The 19,301-nt window shown below is 34.8% G+C and overlaps 1 protein-coding gene across 1 annotated transcript in view; it reads right to left on the reverse strand.

Annotated features, from left to right (window-relative positions):
• Positions 1-19,301, reverse strand: part of RNF17 (ring finger protein 17) — a 122,783-nt gene that overhangs the window by 51,417 nt on the left and 52,065 nt on the right. Inside the window, exons 16-19 of the mRNA XM_087864918.1 lie at positions 17,482-17,635; positions 15,115-15,230; positions 14,006-14,126; positions 10,784-10,904 (exon numbers count right to left, since the gene is read on the reverse strand). Coding sequence (XP_087721044.1) covers positions 10,784-10,904; positions 14,006-14,126; positions 15,115-15,230; positions 17,482-17,635 — 512 coding nt within the window. The remainder of the gene's footprint in view (positions 1-10,783; positions 10,905-14,005; positions 14,127-15,114; positions 15,231-17,481; positions 17,636-19,301) is intronic.

Raw genomic sequence — 19,301 nt, forward strand, 5'->3', positions numbered from 1 at the left:
TAAACACTACCAAAATAAGCACCAAAAAACCTCCTAAAAACCAAACTTTCTATTTTAAAAAGTTTAAAATACCAAGTTTGCATATAATTTCACCATTTCCCATTGCTATTTTGTACTCACAAGGAATAGAATTATTCATAATTTTTTTTTATAACCTGACTAAAAAGTATCAATTCATTTGCCAATGAGAGTACAAGTGATAACCAATTACTATTAAAAGGTATTAAGGAGGGAAATTATTGAATGAAGTGTTTAGAATGTTTAATGAATCAGATTAGTTCAGACTAAAACCACAGATAATTAGATGTTCTTTATTTCTATAAAGAAAAACTTAATTCATAAGCTTGAGATTTAGCTATTCAAGGTGACTTTAAAAACTTTTGTTGCTAAATCTAATGGACAATTTCAGTCCTTATTTGACTTGAATTCTCAGCACTAGCTACTCTTTCTTTCTTGAAATGTTCTTTCTTTGGTTCCTGGCTTTTCTTCAGTCTCAGGTTCCTGATCTACATTTTTAGACTTTCTTTCTCATAGGTGATAATCCTCATAACTGCATTTTCATCAAGGGAGATTGAGATGAATGATGAAAGTGATAACTTCATTTATTCTAACGGACTTGTTTACAGTTACATGCTAACTCCCAGGTGAAACACGTAACCAGTTCTCTCTTCAGAGATCCATGTATTAACCTCCATTCAACTAGTATTTACCGGGTACATACTATGAACCAAACATAATGCTAGATGCAGAGATATGGCAGTGGACAAAGTAGGCAGTGTTCCTGTTCTCATGGTGCTTATAGTATAGTGACCCTGAGACACATAGTTACATACACGAAAATAAATTATATGAACAAGAGTTACAAAGAAAAGATCTGGCATAGGCCAATGAAATTTAATCTAGTCTGGGAGAACGTTTCCCTGATTAAGTAACATTTCAACAGAGATTTTAAAAGAATAAGTAGGATTTAGCCAGACATTTGAGAAACTGAAAGAAAACATGAGGCATTGATATAGCAAGGCATTAGAAGATGGCATGAACTTTGAGGTAGGCAGGAGCCAGATTATTTTGGTGACATTATTTTATAAAGGATGGTGGTTACTGTGTAAAATATAGTTGAGTCCAATAGAGAGACTGGTTTGTGGGATTTTTGTTCTTTTTTCCCACTTCCCCAGGTGATCAGAGCAGGCACTTATCAAGGGAAGCTTATGGTTTATTTTGAGGACAGGCAATGGATAAAATGAAAACAGTGGGTCTAACTGCAGTGGTCAGAAAACAGGAATCTGGGTTTTGCAGGGCAAGGAGATTGGTTGGGGCTGCCAGAATACCAGAAATGGTTTTAGTAAAACTTGAGTTAAGCTTCAGGATCCCTCACTTACATAGGAAACTTGGGAGGGGCAAATCAACATTTTTTCATAAAATTTTCTAAAGTAAACATTTTTAACTGTAATTAGTAAAGGTCATAGACTCTTTCTACTCCCATTTTTCATCTTTCACATTTCTTTTCATTTGGGTGTTGGCTACAGCATTTTGAGGAGTTGGCTAAGGGGAAGTTGAGTTGGAGAAACATTTAGCTTGTATTTAGTGGAATACAATTTTGTGGTGGATAGCCACTTTTCTGTAGAGTTAAGCTATTGCTAGCCATCTTGGTGTAGGAATGGATTCCAGAAATACTCCTAACACCTTAGTGTCACAACATGAAAATACAGGGCCCAACATAAAAGTCATAATAAACCACTACAATGAGGATGCTGATGACAAATTGTTTAATGAGTATAGTGACCAGACCATCCAGTTGTTCTGGCATAATACTGTTTCTCTTTCACTCTTAAACATGTCCCAATATAGATGAGATATATGCCCATCTATTAACAAGTGAAGTAAATCAATAAACATTGCTCATCTAAACTTTAAGATTCATCATTATACAATAAAATTTGAAATGCCTTAAAATATTATATATGTAATGTATATACACATGAAGGAAACAGGATAGATTTTCCTAAAAGTAACTGCAATTTTTAGAAATTTATAGAACATTACCAGTGATTGAGCTATGGATCAGAAAAAACACTTTTTAAAATTACCAATAAATAAATTTCAATCAACTATAGGAGAGAAAAGACTTTTTTCTTTATAGGGAATATCATAAAATCTGGCATTTCAAGTGGTGGTTCGTATACAGATAAAAAATGTAATAAGAAAGAATTCTGTGATGAGTCTGAATTTTGTTAACGTTTGTAGTATTTGTAAACTTTTGAAAATCTGCTATTTGTTGGGATTTATCAGTCTATGTAAATATTACTTTTACTTATTTAATTCTATAGTTAAAACTCTGTATTCCTTTTCTTAAAGGGAGCCCTTCGGGCTCACCCATGAAACCTGGATTTGCCCTTGCTGAGCACGAAAGTACGAGTGTTCAGAAGTGAGTAAGCATGCCTGGCTTTTTCTTACCACTGCGCTGCCTCATCCGTTTCCTTAGCGATTGCTGTACCTGCTTCCCACTCTTTATCATGTACTTCTGTTACTATGCAAATAAACCACTACAGTGTGTGGCTGACAGTCCTCTGACCACTGCACAGTTGTTTGCCACTTGAAGATGTCTTCCTCTGCTTTAACATGCCAAAGGCACCTCAAACAAATGTCCAAAGCTGATATCACAACCATTTCCCCCCAAAACCTGCTCCCCACTCTTCCGTTCCTTGTTCTCAAGGAGTAGTATCACCAGATATTAGGTGGTTATGGTCACTGGTCCTGAAAGTCAATCTTGACCCCTCCTCTTCCATATCTCAAAGAGTAGCAAGGTCTTGCAATATTCACCTCCATCGTGTTTCCTAATCTACCCATTTTTCTATCACCAAGTAACTATAACTTCAATAACCTAAAACTCAAGTTTCTAAAAACTCAAGTCTCCTCTCAGTCCACTGCTGAAAATCATTCAATAGTCCCTCACCCTCCTTCCTGAAGTGATAAAGTTCAAACACACAGAAGTGTCTGAAAAGTACTTTGACTTCTCAGTGATCAAGGTTCTGTAATTATCTGGTCTCTGCATTTCTCTCCAGCTGATCTCTTGCCTTACCTACCACTACTACCTTTTTTCCTGTCTACCAGCTATGTGAGTGTACTAACAATACTTAAACATATCATATTTTTCCTGTGTATAGGCTTTTACTCCCAGTTGTACTACAGAATTCAGTTTAGGTGAAATCTCCAGTGGGAAACCCTCCAGAAATCCCATAATACTGTGACTACCTTAAGTGGAGTCCTTATCACACTGAAAGGTAAGCTTAACCATCTGTCCTTCCTACTATATACTCTAAGCTCCTTGAAGGCACAAACCATCCTTATTCATCACTGGGTATAGCATTTGTTATAATGTAACAAGTAGGCATATAAATATCTCTTGCTTATATAACCAAACAATAGAAAGGGAAAACTAGCTAATGGACTTTTATTTTATTTTTTAATGATTTTTTATTATATTGCTAATGGACTTTAAAAACAACTTTATTGAGGCAGATTTTCCACAAAAAAAAAGTTCAGCCATTTCAAGTGTATGGTTCAGTGATTTTTAGTTAACTTTACCAAATGGTGTAACCATAAGTCAGTTTTACAACATTCTCATCTCTCCCAGAACGATCCCCTATGTCCATTTACCATGAATCCTCCTCACCCCTAGCTCCAGGCACCCCCTAATAAATTTTTTGTATCTATAAACTTTCCTTTTCTGGGCATACCATATAGATGGAATCATAAAAGATACAATCTCTTGTGTCTGACTTCCTTTACTTAACTTAAAATTTGAGGGTTTAAGATTTTATTTGAGAGAGAGAGACACCACGAGAGCGAGAGAGATTGAGAGAACGAGTGGGGGGGGGGAGAGGCAGAAGGAGAAGCAGACTCCCTGCAGAGCGGGGAGCCCAACATGGGACTCGATCCCAGGACCCTGGGATCATGACCCAGGCTGAAGGCAGATGTTTAACTGACTGAGCCACCCAGGCGCCCTGAAAATTTGAGGTTTATCCATGATATAGATGTGCCAGTAGTTTGTTCCTTTTTACAGCTAAATGTTATTCCATTATATGAATATATAGTATTTTCTCTATTCACCACTCACTGGATATTTACATATTTTCCAGTTTTTGGCTATTCTGAATAATGCTATGAATATTTGCTCTTAAGTCTGTGTATGAACATATGTTGTCCTTTCTTGTGGATAGACTCCTAGGAGTAGAATTTCTGGGTTGTGTGGTAATTTTATGTGTAACTTTTTGAGAAACTTGCAGACCATTTTCCAAAGAGGCTGTACCATTTACATCCCTGACAGTAATAAGGGTTACTCCACATCCTCACCAACATCTGTAATTGTCTTATGTGTAATAGCTATTCTAGTGGGTGAGAAATGGTATCTCATTGTGGTTTTAATTTGCATTTCCCTAATGATTAATAATGTTAAACATCTTTTCATGTACTTATTAGCCAATTATATACCTTCTTTGGTAAATGTCTGCTTATATCTTACGCCCGTTTTCTGGGGGGTTGAATTGTTTTCTTAAGTTATAGAAGTTCTATGAATTCCAGATACAAATCCTTTATGGGGCATGTCTGGCAAATATTTTCTCACACTCTGTTATTTGTCTTTCCTTTACTTAGTAATATCTTTCAAAGTACACTAGTTTTGAATTTTGATGAGGATCAACTTACTAATTTTCTTTTACGAACTGTGCTTCTGGTGTCATATCTAAGAAATCTTTGCCCAATCTACAGTCCTAAAGATTTCCTCCTGTTTTCTCCTAGAAGTTTTGTTTTAGCTCTTAAGACTATAGTCCCGTTTGAGTGAGCTTTGTGTATGGTGTGAGATAAGGGCTATGTTCTTCTTTTTTTGCTGGTAGACATCCAATTGCCACAGCACCATTTGTTGAACAGAGTACCTTTTTTCCAATGACCTGCCTTTGTGCCTTTGTTTAAAAAGTCAATTAATTATAAATGTAAGGATTTATTTCTCAACCGTCAATTCTATTTATTTATCTATATGTCTATGTTAGTACCACACTGTCTTGGTAGTTGTAGCTTTATATTAAATTATGAAATTGGGAAGTGGAAGTCCTCCAACTCTGTCTTTGTTTTCGAAATTGTTCTATTTTATACATTTTGTAATTTCATATGAAATTTGAAATCCCATCAATTTCTGCAGAAAGGTCTGCTGGAACTTTCACATAGCTTGAGTTGAATCTATAGCTAACGGACTTAAAAATATTTTAAAAAGTGAGGTGAGAATTCACATAAAAGTATTTTAAAGTGAACAATTCAGTAGCATTTAGTACATTCACAGTGCTGCACAACCATTACACCTCTATCTAGCTCCAAAACATTTCTATCACTCCAAAATAAAATCCCCCTAAAGCAGCTGCTACCCATAATCCTCTCCCCTCAACCCCTATTAACCACCAATCTGTGTTCTGTCTCTGTGGATTTAACTATATTAGATATTTCATATAAATGGAATCATACAATATGTCACCTTTTGTGTTTGGCTTATTTCACTTAGCATAAGGTTTTCAAGGTTCATCAATATTATATCAAAATTTAATTCCTTTTTATTTTTCATTCTATTTATTTTTTGGGGGGGAGGGGCAAAAGGAGAAGGAGAGTAAGAATCTTAAGCAGGCTCCATGCCCAGCGCTGAGCCCAACTTGGGGCTCAATCACAAAACCCTGAGGATCATGACTTGAGCCAAAATCAGAGTTAGACACCTAACACTGAGCTACCCAGGCACCCCAATATTTAATGCCTTTTTAAAGGTTGAATAATATTCCACTGTATATCTACCACAATTTGTTTATCCAACTGTTGACAAACAGGGAGGTTCCACCTATGAATATATATGTACATGTATTTGTTTGATTACCTGTTTTCATTTCTTTTGGATATATACCCAGGAATGGAATTTCTGTCATGTTGTAATTCTATGTTTAAGTTTTTAAGGAATCTTCAAGCTGTTTTCCACAGTGCCTTCACCATTTATATCCCTCCCCGCAATGTACAAGGGTCAAATTTCTCCACATTCTCACCAACACATGTTATTTTCCTTTTTTTTTTATTACAGCCATTTTGGTGTGTGTGAAGTGGTACATTAATAGGCTTTTAAAAAATAAATGTTATTTTGAGAAGGTAATACATGTACATGGATCAAAATGTAAAATTTTGAATTTTATGACTCTTTCCAGAGAAACAGTACATATACATGTATTTAATATTTTTTGGTTAAAAAACCTAAACATCCATCCCTGATTATATGCCCAAATCTGATGTCTTATAAAATTAATGTTAACTGGAAAAACTTACTTAAAACCATATGACCTTGATTTTTTTAAAAAAAAAGTCTGGTTAAATGAGAGTTAAGAAAATATTTCATGATTTTAATTAAAACACAACTGTAGCAATGGAAAGCTTCTGAATTCAATCAATATTATTACACCTACCTTTAGTGACCCTAAATGGCTAAGAGAGTCATTCAAAAGAAGTACAAGTATCTATGGCCAAGAACTGTACCTTCAACTTTTGGCTAGAATAGAAGCAGTTGGATTATATGGTTTATATATCCATGTAAAGATATTAACAGTGATGAAAAATTCAGGGCATGCTCACAGTTCTACACATGAATGTTATCTTCTACTGCATGTTGACCATACTTTACCACTAGATGGCCAATTTAAAAAAAATTCAGCTTTGCTGGGGTATAATTGACATATAAAATTGTAAGATACTTAAAGTGTACACTATGGTGATTTGATATAAATACACATCATGAAAACCTTCCCCTCTTCTAATTAATTAACATCTATCTTGCTTTTTTTTTTGTTTTTGGTGAAGGCAGAGCTGTGTGTATCATAGATGACTTCAATACTGCCCACTAAATTTATGATTTGTAACTAGAAAATTCCCACTTAATATTTGAATTTATATATATGGAGAGGTGCAAAGCCAGGGAAATTTTATTTTAAAAGCTAGTAGAGCTCCCTGTGTATTTTACAGAATGCTGCTCTTGCAGAAAGTTGCTACACTGTCACAAAGAGCTCTTTTTTCCAGAATCTATTTTGCTTACTGCGGAACAGAGCTTTGTTTTAGCTTTAGTGCTCCCCTATAACAGTGGCATATCAAAGTGAGGTATGGTGTTTGCTGTTTCCCTCTGATGCTCTTGATAGTAGTGATATTTTGGAATATTCATCTAATAAATGCATTATTCCCCAAAGCTGCTTAAGACAAAGGGGGAAAAAAATTAAAGTTTAAAAATAGTTTATTCCATGACTCACAAGAGAAAACACTGAGAAGCTGAATTTCACTGAAATTATAAACATCTGCTCTGTGAAAGACACTATCAAGAGGATGAAAAGCAAGCCACACACTTGGAGAAAATATTTGCAAAAGACACACATTATAAAGTACTGTTATCCAAAATATACAAAAAACACTTAAAATTCAGCAATAAGAAAGCAACTCACTTAAAAAATGGCTCCAGAACATTAAGAGGAACCTCACCAAAGAAGATATAAAGATAGCAAATAAGCATGTGAAAAGATGCTCCCCATCATATGTCATCATGGAAACACAAATTAAAACAAAAAATGAGATACTACCACTACACATATAAACGAAGGACCAAAATCTGGAAACACCGACAACACCAAGTGCTGATCAGGATGTGAGGCAAGAGGAATTCCTCACTCGTTGCTTGTGTGAATGCAAAACGGTAGAGCTGCTTTGGAAAACATTTGGCAATGGTAAACACTTCTTACCATTTGGCCCAGCAATCACACTCCTTGGTATTTGCCCAAAGGAGGTGAAAACTTATGTCTACACAAAAACCTGCACATGGATGTTTATAGCAGCTTTATTTATAATTACCAAAACCTGACAGCAACCAAGATGTCCTTTAGTAGGTGAATGGATAGACAAACTGTGGTACATCCAGTGCTAGAAAGAAATGAGTTATCAAGCCATGAAAAGACAAGGGGGAAGCTTAAATGCATACTATTAAGTGAAATAAGCCAATCTGAAAAGGCTACATACTGTATGACTCCAATTATATGATATTCCGGAAAAGGCAAAACTATGGAGACAGTAAAAAATATCAGTGGTTCCCAGGAATTTGAGGAAGGGAAAGATGAATAGAACACAAGGGATTTTTAGGACAATCAAAATACTCTGATATTGTAATGGTGGATTCATGTCATCATACATTTAGTCAAACCCACAGAATGTGTACTAATGTAAATTATGGACTTTGGATGATTATGATATGTCAATGTAGTTTCACTGATATTAACAAATGTACTATTTTGGTGGTTGACAGTGAGGGAGGCAGTGCCTGTTGGGGGAGCCAGGAATATGTGGGAAAATCCCTGTGCTTTCCACTCAGTGTTGAGAACCCATAAGTGCCCCAAAATATAAAGTCTCTTTAACAAAATAAAAAAGATGACAGACCTAAATATGAAACCTAAAACTACAGAACTGTGGAAGAATACAAAGGAGAAAATCCTTATGACCTTGAGTTAGGTAAAGATTTCTTAATTACAGCATAAAGGGCCTAAATTATGAAAGAAAAAACTGTCAAAGTACACTTCAAAACCAGAAACTTCTGCTCTTCGAAAGACACTGTTAAGAAGCTACAGATCAGAAAAAAAAAATATTTGCAATATTTGCAAAGCAGATTATCTGATGAGGAGCTTGTATCTGGAATATATTATAGAACGTTCACATTTCAAGAACAATAAGCAACATGATTTTACAAAAGCACAAAACATTTAAAAAGAAACTTCACCAAAGAAGAGACATAGATGACAAATGAGCATATGAAAAGATCTTTAGCATCATTAAGTTAAAATTAAAACCACTATGAAAAACCACTATACTTCTATTGGAAGGGCTGATGTAAACACAAAATGATAAAATCAAGTGCTGACAAGGATACAAAACAATAGAACTCTCACAAATTGCTGGTGGAAATGCAAGACGGTAGAACCAGTTTAGAAAACGTGTGGCAGTTTCTTACAAAGTTAAAAAAACACACCTTTAAAAAATCTTTTTCTTTTAGATATACATAGCAAAATATTAAATGGATGAAGTTATATGGTGTCTGAGATTTATGCAAAAATTATCAAGGCAATAATGTGGGTGGGGCATTAGATTAAATAAAGAAAAAACCCCACCTACCTTATAAGCAGCAATCTCACTACTAGGTATTTACTCAAGAGAAAATACATACATATATCTACATACAAAGACTTGTATGCAAATGTTTACAACACCTTTATTCATAAAATCTCTCAAACTGGAAATAGTTCAAATGTTCATCAATTAGGGAATGTATAACAGGACACTGGTGAGCAATAAAAACTACTGATACATGCAAGAACATGGATGAATCTCAAAAGCATTAAGCTAAATGAAAGATGCCAGACACAAAAGGCAAAATACACTATGACTCCATTTATAAGAAGTTGTAGAAAAGTAAAAATTATAGAAACAGAAATTAGATCAATAATTGCCAAGGTTTGGGTGTGGTGGAAGAGAAACTACTACAAAGGTGCACAAGGAAATTTTTGTGGTGATAGAAATATTCTGTATTTTGACTGTGGTAATTGTTATATGACTGTATATGTAAAAGGGTGAATTTTATTGTATGTTTCACCTCAATAACCCTGACTTTTAAAAAAAGAGAAATACACACAAACACACACACACATAATTTTTTTTTTTGAGAGGGAGAGAGAGAGAAGGGTGGGGCAGAGGGAGAGGGAGAGAGAATCTTAAGCAGGCTCCATGCTCAGCACAGAGCCCAAGTGGGGCTGCATCTCATAACGCTGAGATCATGACCTGAGCTGAAATCAAGTTGGACACTTAACCAACTGAGCCACCCAGGTGCCCCTCAGTCCAATATATTTAAATGTTTCCTCTCATCTCTTTCTCTTCCCTTACTTAGGGCTTACAGTGGAAAAAGGGCAGGCTCTCTCTCTGGCTTCCAGGTCCTCCAGTGTTAGGGCAGGGAGGGGAGGAAACACTGCATGCTAAGCACGTGACTGCAGGTTTCTGCTTCTCTGGCTTACCCAGACAGACATTATGTGTGGGTGTTATCAAATACTTGCTTTCTTGAAGGTGATATGTGGGAATTCTTCAGAAGACCCTTCAGGGGTCACCCTACTGCACAAGTCTGTATTGTGAAAGAATTGTTTTGTCTTGACTCCCAATCCTCCCACCCCTCCTTACCACCCCCTGCTGTTTTGCTTCAGGGTTGCTCAACCACTGGTCTGTCTTGGGTACTAGGCACAATGGCTCAAATCTAATTCTTGTTCCAAGTATTCACTTGAACCCAGGAAGAATTCACAGTTCTCCAAATGGGAATGCGGGCTAACTCTACCAGTAACTACCCTATCCTACCATTTCTCTTCCTAATTCTCTTCTCAAATAGGCACAAAGGGCTGCCAAAGCAGATGTTCCACCTAGAAACAAGATGCCATTCTCCTTTTCTTAGAAGTACCCTCAATCCCTAGAAGCCATTCTCTTGGTTTCAGGGTCCCTTAGGGATGGAGGGAAAAGGCACTCTACTCTCCATTAGACTAATGACTCCAGTTATTTTTCCCCCAATTTTTTTTGACTCAAGAACAGGGGGAAACTCCCAAAGCTACGGCCTAAGCAGATATCCTTAAGAGAATGATATGTAAGTTTTCCTTTTTGTGAATAAAGTGTTATGTACGAACTAACAAACACTTACAGGTCTACTTACCCTACTTCGTAAGATGCTAGGCCCTCTTTGACTAGCTGGTCATTTATACTGGTAGGAGTCATTCCAGGAGCACCAAGAGAATCGAAAAGTTCAACTAAGAGCACATTATCTTCCAGAATTTCTGTAAAACATTAAGACCAAACTCGTCTTAATGGGGAAAGAAATAAATATGTTGCAAAACATACTAAATGAGGCAATTAAAAAAAAAGCTGTAAACAATTTCATTTTGCATTTGTGTGGTTTTTTGGTGAATAATATCAAAGTTTCTGTAGGGGTAAAAGTAGCATTTTGCAAACATAAAACAATTGTTAATGTTATCTGTAGCATATGCAAATTAATAAAATTTTCATTTTAGATTATGTGTACTGTTCTATAACAAATCAAAAGCAGTTTAAAACTTTTAAATTCAGAAAAATATAAATTGACATATATTCATTGAAGAAGTGTTCTGATACTTTTTTTAAACTATTCTATTAAATTCACCCAAGTTCCAGAAGACAAATGAATGAAATTCAGGCCAGTGATTATCTGCAAAGGTTTACAGCTTTTATAAGAATGGCACAAAGTTTAAAACAACAACACCTCAATCTAGAATCCTCAAGTAGAGATTGGAATCTGGATTTTTTCCCCATCCCCGTATTTTTAGAACAAACCATCTAAGAATACATATTGGTTACTTAAACAAGTAGATCCATTTAGATCTATTTCTTAAACTAAACTGGGAGTTTAACTAGGGGTAAAGTTTATATCTCATATGCCTATTTACTTACTTATGGTACAAAGCACAGAGAACCTGCCTAATATGTATCTGAATAAACAACAGAGTAATTTCTTTAGGAAACATAAACGTCAATGCACTGAAGTACGCACTGAATGTACACTTCAATGCAGTTTATGCCTACACCTTCCACACAACAGCAGCTGGTAGCTGCAGGTCAGAATGATGATTCCAAATAAAAAGAAAAGGGTTACCAGCATCCTATGTTATCTAGTCATAAAAATACATATTAGAAAACTTTTTTCAAGAGCTTAAAAATGATTCCTACTTTTCAATGGACCAGATATATCATTTAAAAATAAAAGGCTAGGGGCGCCTGGGTAGCGCAGTCGTTAAAGCGTCTGCCTTCGGCTCAGGGCGTGATCCCGGCGTACCGGGATCGAGTCCCACATCGGGCTCCTCTGCTATGAGCCTGCTTCTTCCTCTCCCACTCCCCCTGCTGTGTTCCCTCTCTCGCTGGCTGTCTCTCTGTCACATAAATAAATAAAATCTTTAAAAAAAAAAAAATAAAAGGCTAAGCAATGCTGAGCCAATTAATTTTCATCTCCTTACTTTCCATGTCTTGTGTTCCCGTTGGTTCTCTGACTTCATATCTCCCATACATAGAGTTCTTTATTCCAACAGGGCCAACTTTCCATATGTTCTGTACCTTTACCAACTTCCCTGCTCTGCTAATTAAAATTTAAATATCTCTTGCTTTATAAGGTAACAATGCATGTTAATAGAAGGCTCTCCTTCTATTATTAACATCTTAAACATTAATCTCATCATTGTGCAGGTTAATGGGGTAAGATCTTTTATATTTAAGGAGTGCTAGAAGGCCCTGCTCAAACCAATTATCTAGCATAATAACTACGTTATGACTAGTGTTTGAATGTTATTGGTATAACAAGTAATTAAGTAAGAAAAAGAAGGAGTCAAGAAAGAAACCAAGTCCGGTCTTGATGGGTTGTCCATGGAAGGGAGGGGGAGCTAAAATCAATAGAACGAAATACCAAAAGCAAAGTTGGTAAGCAGAATTATCTAGGTTAAAGTCAGCTCAAAACCAGTGGAGATTACTTAAGGACTAAGAAGCCCTTAACTTACTGCTTACATCAGAGAAGCCAGATATAAAAATGTTATTGACTGAGGATGCAATATCTATAACCACACTGCTCTTTAAAGAAACTATTTCTTCAGAGCAATTTCTCATATCAACAACGTGAATAAATTATCACTGATATGCCATCAGTTCCTGGTTAGATAACCTTGAGCAGCTGATCACTAAGCTTCAGTCTCCTCACTGTAACACAGGCTAACACTCTTCTGGTGGTTGGGTTCATTTGATGGTAGTATGATAAATGCAAACAAGTATATACAGTAAAAATTACCCTGGAAATTCCCATAAATCAACCATAAGTAAATATAATTTTGCATGTCCTGGGCTAATACTTAGTAAGACCAACACAGCTAGATAAATAACAGACTCCTACCACCCCCAACACCTGCATCCAAACCCCTTGGGGACAGACAGGTTTCAGAACGTCAAACTGAGAAAAGCTACATAAAACATATACCTCATATTTTATAATACCCCCAGCAGATTCTGAGGCAGCAGCCTACATACATACATTACTATCCTGAAATGGAATATATGAATAATCACTATAAAGAAGATACAGACCATATATATATCTATATATCTATCTATCTCTATCTCTATCTATCTATCTATCTATCTATCTATCTATCTATCTATCTATCTTCATGTCAATTCAGATCAGGTTTTGCTACTCAACTTTTCATTTTCAGAACATGCCGGGCTACAAAATTGTGAGCTAGTTGTCAGCCTGTAATCTTGGACCCAAACTACTCCAAAAAGAAATAACTTCAAAATATGGGGAGAGCCTAAATTTGAATTTACTTAAGTCAAATGAAATGAAAAAACATATGAAAACTATTTAATGGTTATGTTCCACCTTGCCTCACTTTCCTGCACATTAAACTTTAGCACTCATCATCCCAAAATCAGGACAGAGCCCTTGCAGAAATGTAAACAGAAATAAGAGAAGCTAATTCCTGGCTTTAGGGCTTTCAAGAGGCCATGTCCAGGATAACTTGATTGTTTTTGGTAAGATTTTATTTCCAAGTAATCTATACACCCAACGTGGGGCTTGAACCTACATCCCAAGATCAAGGGTCACACACTCCACCAACTGAGCCAGCCAGGCACCCCTTGGATAGCTTGATCTTTAATGGCAATTTTTGCCTTGTACTAATTTTATACTCTAGAGCCTGCAACTATATCCACTATACCTAATTCTCAATAAATGTTCTCTCTCACTACTCTTACTGATGACACATTGAATTTATTCTAAGATCTGACAAGTGTTGTATTATAATGTTATTCATATTTAAAATTATATATAATCACGTAGCAACAAATAAAAATGGAAATAGCTTACTAACGACCGAACATGTCATAAATTTATCTTGAGTCTTTTCTTCAAATTTTTCCTTAGCTTTTTTGGACCACTGCATTGTCCTTATACGTGGTTCAATATAGGCCAGCTTACATTTAATTGCCTGTGTCAAACAAAATTGCACCATTAAGAAAAAGTAAAATTTCCAGTTATTTTAGAAATAAAATAAAATTTTATATGTGTACAAAAAACTCTGTTTGAATATATATTTAGAAAATAAATATGTAAAACTTATCTATAAAATATTTTATAAATACCAGTAACTGGAATCAATAGAGCATTTGGTTGAATTATTGCACATTCAGACACCGATACAACAAGCATCTACTGAAAGAATTACAGATACTCATGATATACTGTTAAATGAGAAAAGCAGGTTATAGGACTATTTGTCTAATCCTATAATTGTTAAAAACAGAGAAGACGTATCTTAGAATTATATTTATAAAAATATTCAATAGTTCTGAATAATTCCTCTTTTTGTTTATGTTTTCAAGTTTTCCTATCATATTTTACCCATTTTTAAAATGAAAAATATTGTTTAACTACAATTCAATGTCTAGGTGTAATGTCTAGGTGTAATGTGAGTTAGAAAACAAGCCCCGTATTAACCTTATTTATCTCTGGGGAATATGATTCCAAGAGAAGGATAATTTTTTACTTATTCTTCCAGACTTCTCTCTTTCTCTTGGACATGTTATATATACTTAAACATAAATGGAAATGCTGTAAAAATACTTCTATGATGAGATTTTTTTCACAAAATACATCATCTTCCTACCATATTATACTGGTATTTCAAAGTAACATTAAGAGCAGCAGACCAGTAAATACTTATAAAGACACAAACATACATACACATATACATTTATAATTAATGCTTCTTTGCTAAGATATAGATATATCTTAACGATTTATGCTTGCTACATAGGAAATTACAGTAATGACAGCAACTCTTTTCTATATTCCAACTATCAAATTATTTACGGACAAAAATGTTAGTTAACAGTGCATTTCTATGAAAAAATTATTTCTAAAAATACTGTCATATTTGTGTTAGTATTCTAACCCTATGATTCACAATAGATTACCTTCTCTGGGGGATTTAGAAACTCATCTTTTATTTTACGCATTTCTTTAAGTGTTATTTTTGCAGTATTACCAAAATCCACATATTTAACTTCAACTTCACGATGTCCAGGCAATCCTTCAAAAATTATGAAATTAGAAATCACAAACTTGGAAAGAAAACAGAGAATTATCTAGCAAAATTTAGATTGACAGTCAACTATGTTAGAATACTTTTATGATCAACATATAAACTTAATACTTTTTTAATATAAAAATATTTCTAATATGTGGACTTAAAAAAATCAACCATAATGCATAGTTGTTCAGACTTGGTGAATGAGAAATTAACAATTTTAAGATCTCCAAAGGACAATCAAAATCAGGATAACAACACAGTCATCAAATGTTAGGTGCTGTGGCCTAAAAGTTAAAAATTAGGTGTTAAGACTGACTGGGTTAGAATCCAGTCAAATTCCATGTGACTCTAAGCAAGATAATCACTCTTTCTAAAATATCACTCTGAGCAAGTTCATTTTTCTTTCTAAGCCTCATTGTTTCATTTGTAAAATGGGCATACCAATAGAATCCAATCCCATAAGACTTTTTTTTTTTTGAGGATTCACCTATTTAAAATAATTTGCAAAGCACCAAAGCACGCACTTAATAAATGTTTACTCTTAGTCAACACAGGTGATTAAGGCAAAAGATTTAATAATCAAACTAAAGATTCATTCATATGATGATACCTAACTGAAATTAAAAAAAATTATTTGGGGGGAATATTATGAAAAATAAGCAGAGACAGACCTCCATGTCAATCTAGTCTCTATATTTTACAGGATACTAATGAATCCCCTAAAAAGTTCAAACACATGGAAGTTTGAATAAAAACCTATCACACCAACCTTTTTGAAAATACTCACAATATATGGTTGACTTTAGCCTCTCTTAGCATACCTATGTATAATTCTACTAAACTGGTTGCCATAATTTTCAAATTCAAAGAGTAGTACAGTATATATAATTTCAAAAATGGAAAAAGTACAGGTATTCTCTGCTCCTTAGCAGAAGTGGAAGCAGATGGAAGAACACTGGTACTAAAGAGGACACTTCAAAAAACTTAGGCCGTGTGGTAACTGGTATCTGCAGTAATTGAGAAGACACATTTTACCGTAAGTGTAAGAAGGTGAGGGAATCCCTCCACACTTCCACTGGAATTCTCATGCCAGAAGGATATTCTTAACTGTACTAATGCCAATAAATTCTTATCATTCCTCAAGTCTCTGAATGGAGATATCGTTTTAGACAAAACAAATAAATGGACAGGAGATAAAATTTTAAGAATATTTTTTACCCAAATTATCAATCATGTATGAGAGTAAGAGTCAGGAGACATGAAAGATCTCAAAATTTACCTCCATTTATTCTGAGGAAACAATTAGAAGATGCTCCCAAAAAACAGAGGAGTTAACTTAAGAGGTAAACATGGGATCCATAAAACAAGGGACCCAATACAGGAAAACAAAGTATACTGTCAAGTGAAATAAATTCCCTGAATAACAGAAGTGTAATAAGCTTAGAGGACTAGCAGTCTAATTGGAGAAGATGGAAGGATGTTTCCACCACTAGAAGAAAAACAAAACAAAACAAAACAAAAAAACTAACATTACCTGAAAAGTCAATCATGTGGAAAACTGTTTTGGACAATTAGGAAAATGTAGCCATAAATTTAAAGAAAACAAAGTGAAATTTTGATCCATTAATTTGAAATAGAAATAAAGTATTCTTTATGACTTAGTGAAAACATTTATATAGAATATGGATTAACTAAAATTGTGATACAATTATGGGGATGGAGTGGGGAAGGCATAAAAGAAATCTAAAATTGCTATCTACTAGAATAATAGATAATACTAAGAGAAAAATATCAACAAAGTAGTATATATTTAGAAGAAATAACACAAATAAACACCAAAAGAAACAGCTGAAGAATTTCAAGTATTTTTTAAGTAATCTCTACACCCCACATGAAGCTCAAACTCACAAACCTGAGGATCAAGAGTTGCATGCTCTTCCAACTAAGCCAGCAAGGCAACCCTAAAATATGTGCCTTTGAAGAGTGCAGTGTAAGTTGTTTAGCACCATTTAACTTTTTAAATAAGGCAGACATTAGAAAACAACAACAACAAAATACTTAAGTCCTAGTCAAATCAAAATCTAAGGACTCAGAGATTCACCTCCCAACATTACCATTAGCTTTTTAAAGATAACTGAGCAAATGGGTAAGATCAAATAATATCACTTCCATGATTTAATTTGTACCAACTCAAGTGTTTTCAGTTTTTAAGCATAACATTTCCCCGTAGAAATAGTGTGCAATTTCCTACCAATAACTTTTGCTCTGTACCAAACTCCATCTTCAAATTTAGCTACACAGGCTTGACCTTGAACTGGACAGAGGATTTCCAGATTTTCTCCATCTTCACTTTTATAGAATTCCTCAATTGTCTTTAGTAAAAATAAAAAATCCAGGCTCTCTATCTAAGAAATAAAGGGATTAAAACACTATAGTTTCAAAGAAACAAAATTTAAATGTGGCATGTATTATAAGCACTGCTTATCAGATTATTAGAATCAGAAAAATCAATTGTTATGTAATTTATATTTGAAATATTTCATCACAGAATCAGTATATAAAATTAGCAAATATGGACATAACAAAAATTTTTAAAAATCATGGTTCTCCATATATCTTAAGTGTATATCCTTCCAGATCCTTGTTTTTAATTTAAATTCTATTAGCCAACATATACGACATCATTAGTATTTGTAGTATTTGATGTAGTGTTCAATGATTCATTAGTTGCATATAACACCCAGTGCTCATCCCATCACATGCCATGCCCTCCTCAATGCCCCTCACCCATCTCCCCACCCACCTACGTTTTCACGACACTCAGTTTGTATCCTGTAGTTAAGGGTCTCATATGGTTTGTCTCCTCTGATTTCTTCCCATTCAGTTTTTCCTCCCCTATAATCCTCTGCGCTATTTCGTATATTTCACATGTGAGTAAAACCATATGATAATGGTCTTTCTCTGATGGACTTATTTCACTACGTAATATCCCACAGTTCCATCCATGTTGATGCAAATGGTAGGTATTCATCCTCTCGGATGGCTGAGTAATATTCCATTATATATATGAACCACATCTTTACCCATTCATCTACTGAAGGACACCTCGGCTCCTTCCGCAGTTTGGCTATTGTGGACACTGCTGCTATGAACACTGGGGTGCAGCTGCCCCTTCTTTCACCACATCGGTATTTTTGGGGTAAATACCCATAGTGCAATTGCTGGGTTATAGGGTAACTCTATTCTTAACTTCTTGAGGAACCTCCATACTGTTTTCCAGAGTGGCTGCACCAGCTTGCATTCCCACCAACAGTATAAGAGGGAAATGCCCCTTTCTCTACATCCTCGCCAACACTTGTTGTTCTAGATCCCTTTCTTCTTATACACAAACTTTCCATATTTTTGAAAACAATAATGAGATGATCTCTTACATGCAATTTGATTACAGTGTGATAATTTGCATTTTCCATCAATTCTCACTTTTCTGTCTCAGTAAGTATTCTTATTAGTACTTTTAGACCATGTTTAGACATCCCTAACTGACCCAAACTAATATCAAATTCAAGACTACTATATCTAGTTATCTCAATAAATCTTTTAGAATCTAGTGTAGTCCTCTTTTTTTCTTTTTAAATGACTAGGTCTTGCTGAAGAGAGCCTGCTATTTTTCTGCAGAATGCCTCATCTTCTGGATTTATGTGGTTACATCCTCATGCTATTATTTAGCTTGTTCTTCCATTAAGTAGGGTCTGTCTCCTGAAATTTCCTCAAAGCCAGAAATTATATCTATTGGTTTGGTGGATTCAAACTTTTTTTGGACAGAATACATTGTCAGTGTACTCAGTACACTTAAGTACTCAGTGTACATCAAAAGAGATTTTACATATTACTGACTCCATATTTACATGCTAAGATTCACCTACAGATTGGGGTGGTGATTCTGATCCTTCTATTGTACAGTTATGTTTTTACCCTTGTATCCACTAAGTAATTCATTTAATAATACTTTGGCATTATATGAATGTCCAGTTTCCCATCACCCTTCCATCTCATGGTTTTAAAGTGAATTGA

The sequence above is a fragment of the Ursus americanus genome, chromosome 10 (assembly GCF_024610735.1).
Source record: "Ursus americanus isolate L20-20 chromosome 10, mUrsAme1.1.p, whole genome shotgun sequence".
Taxonomy (NCBI): Eukaryota; Metazoa; Chordata; class Mammalia; order Carnivora; family Ursidae; genus Ursus; species Ursus americanus.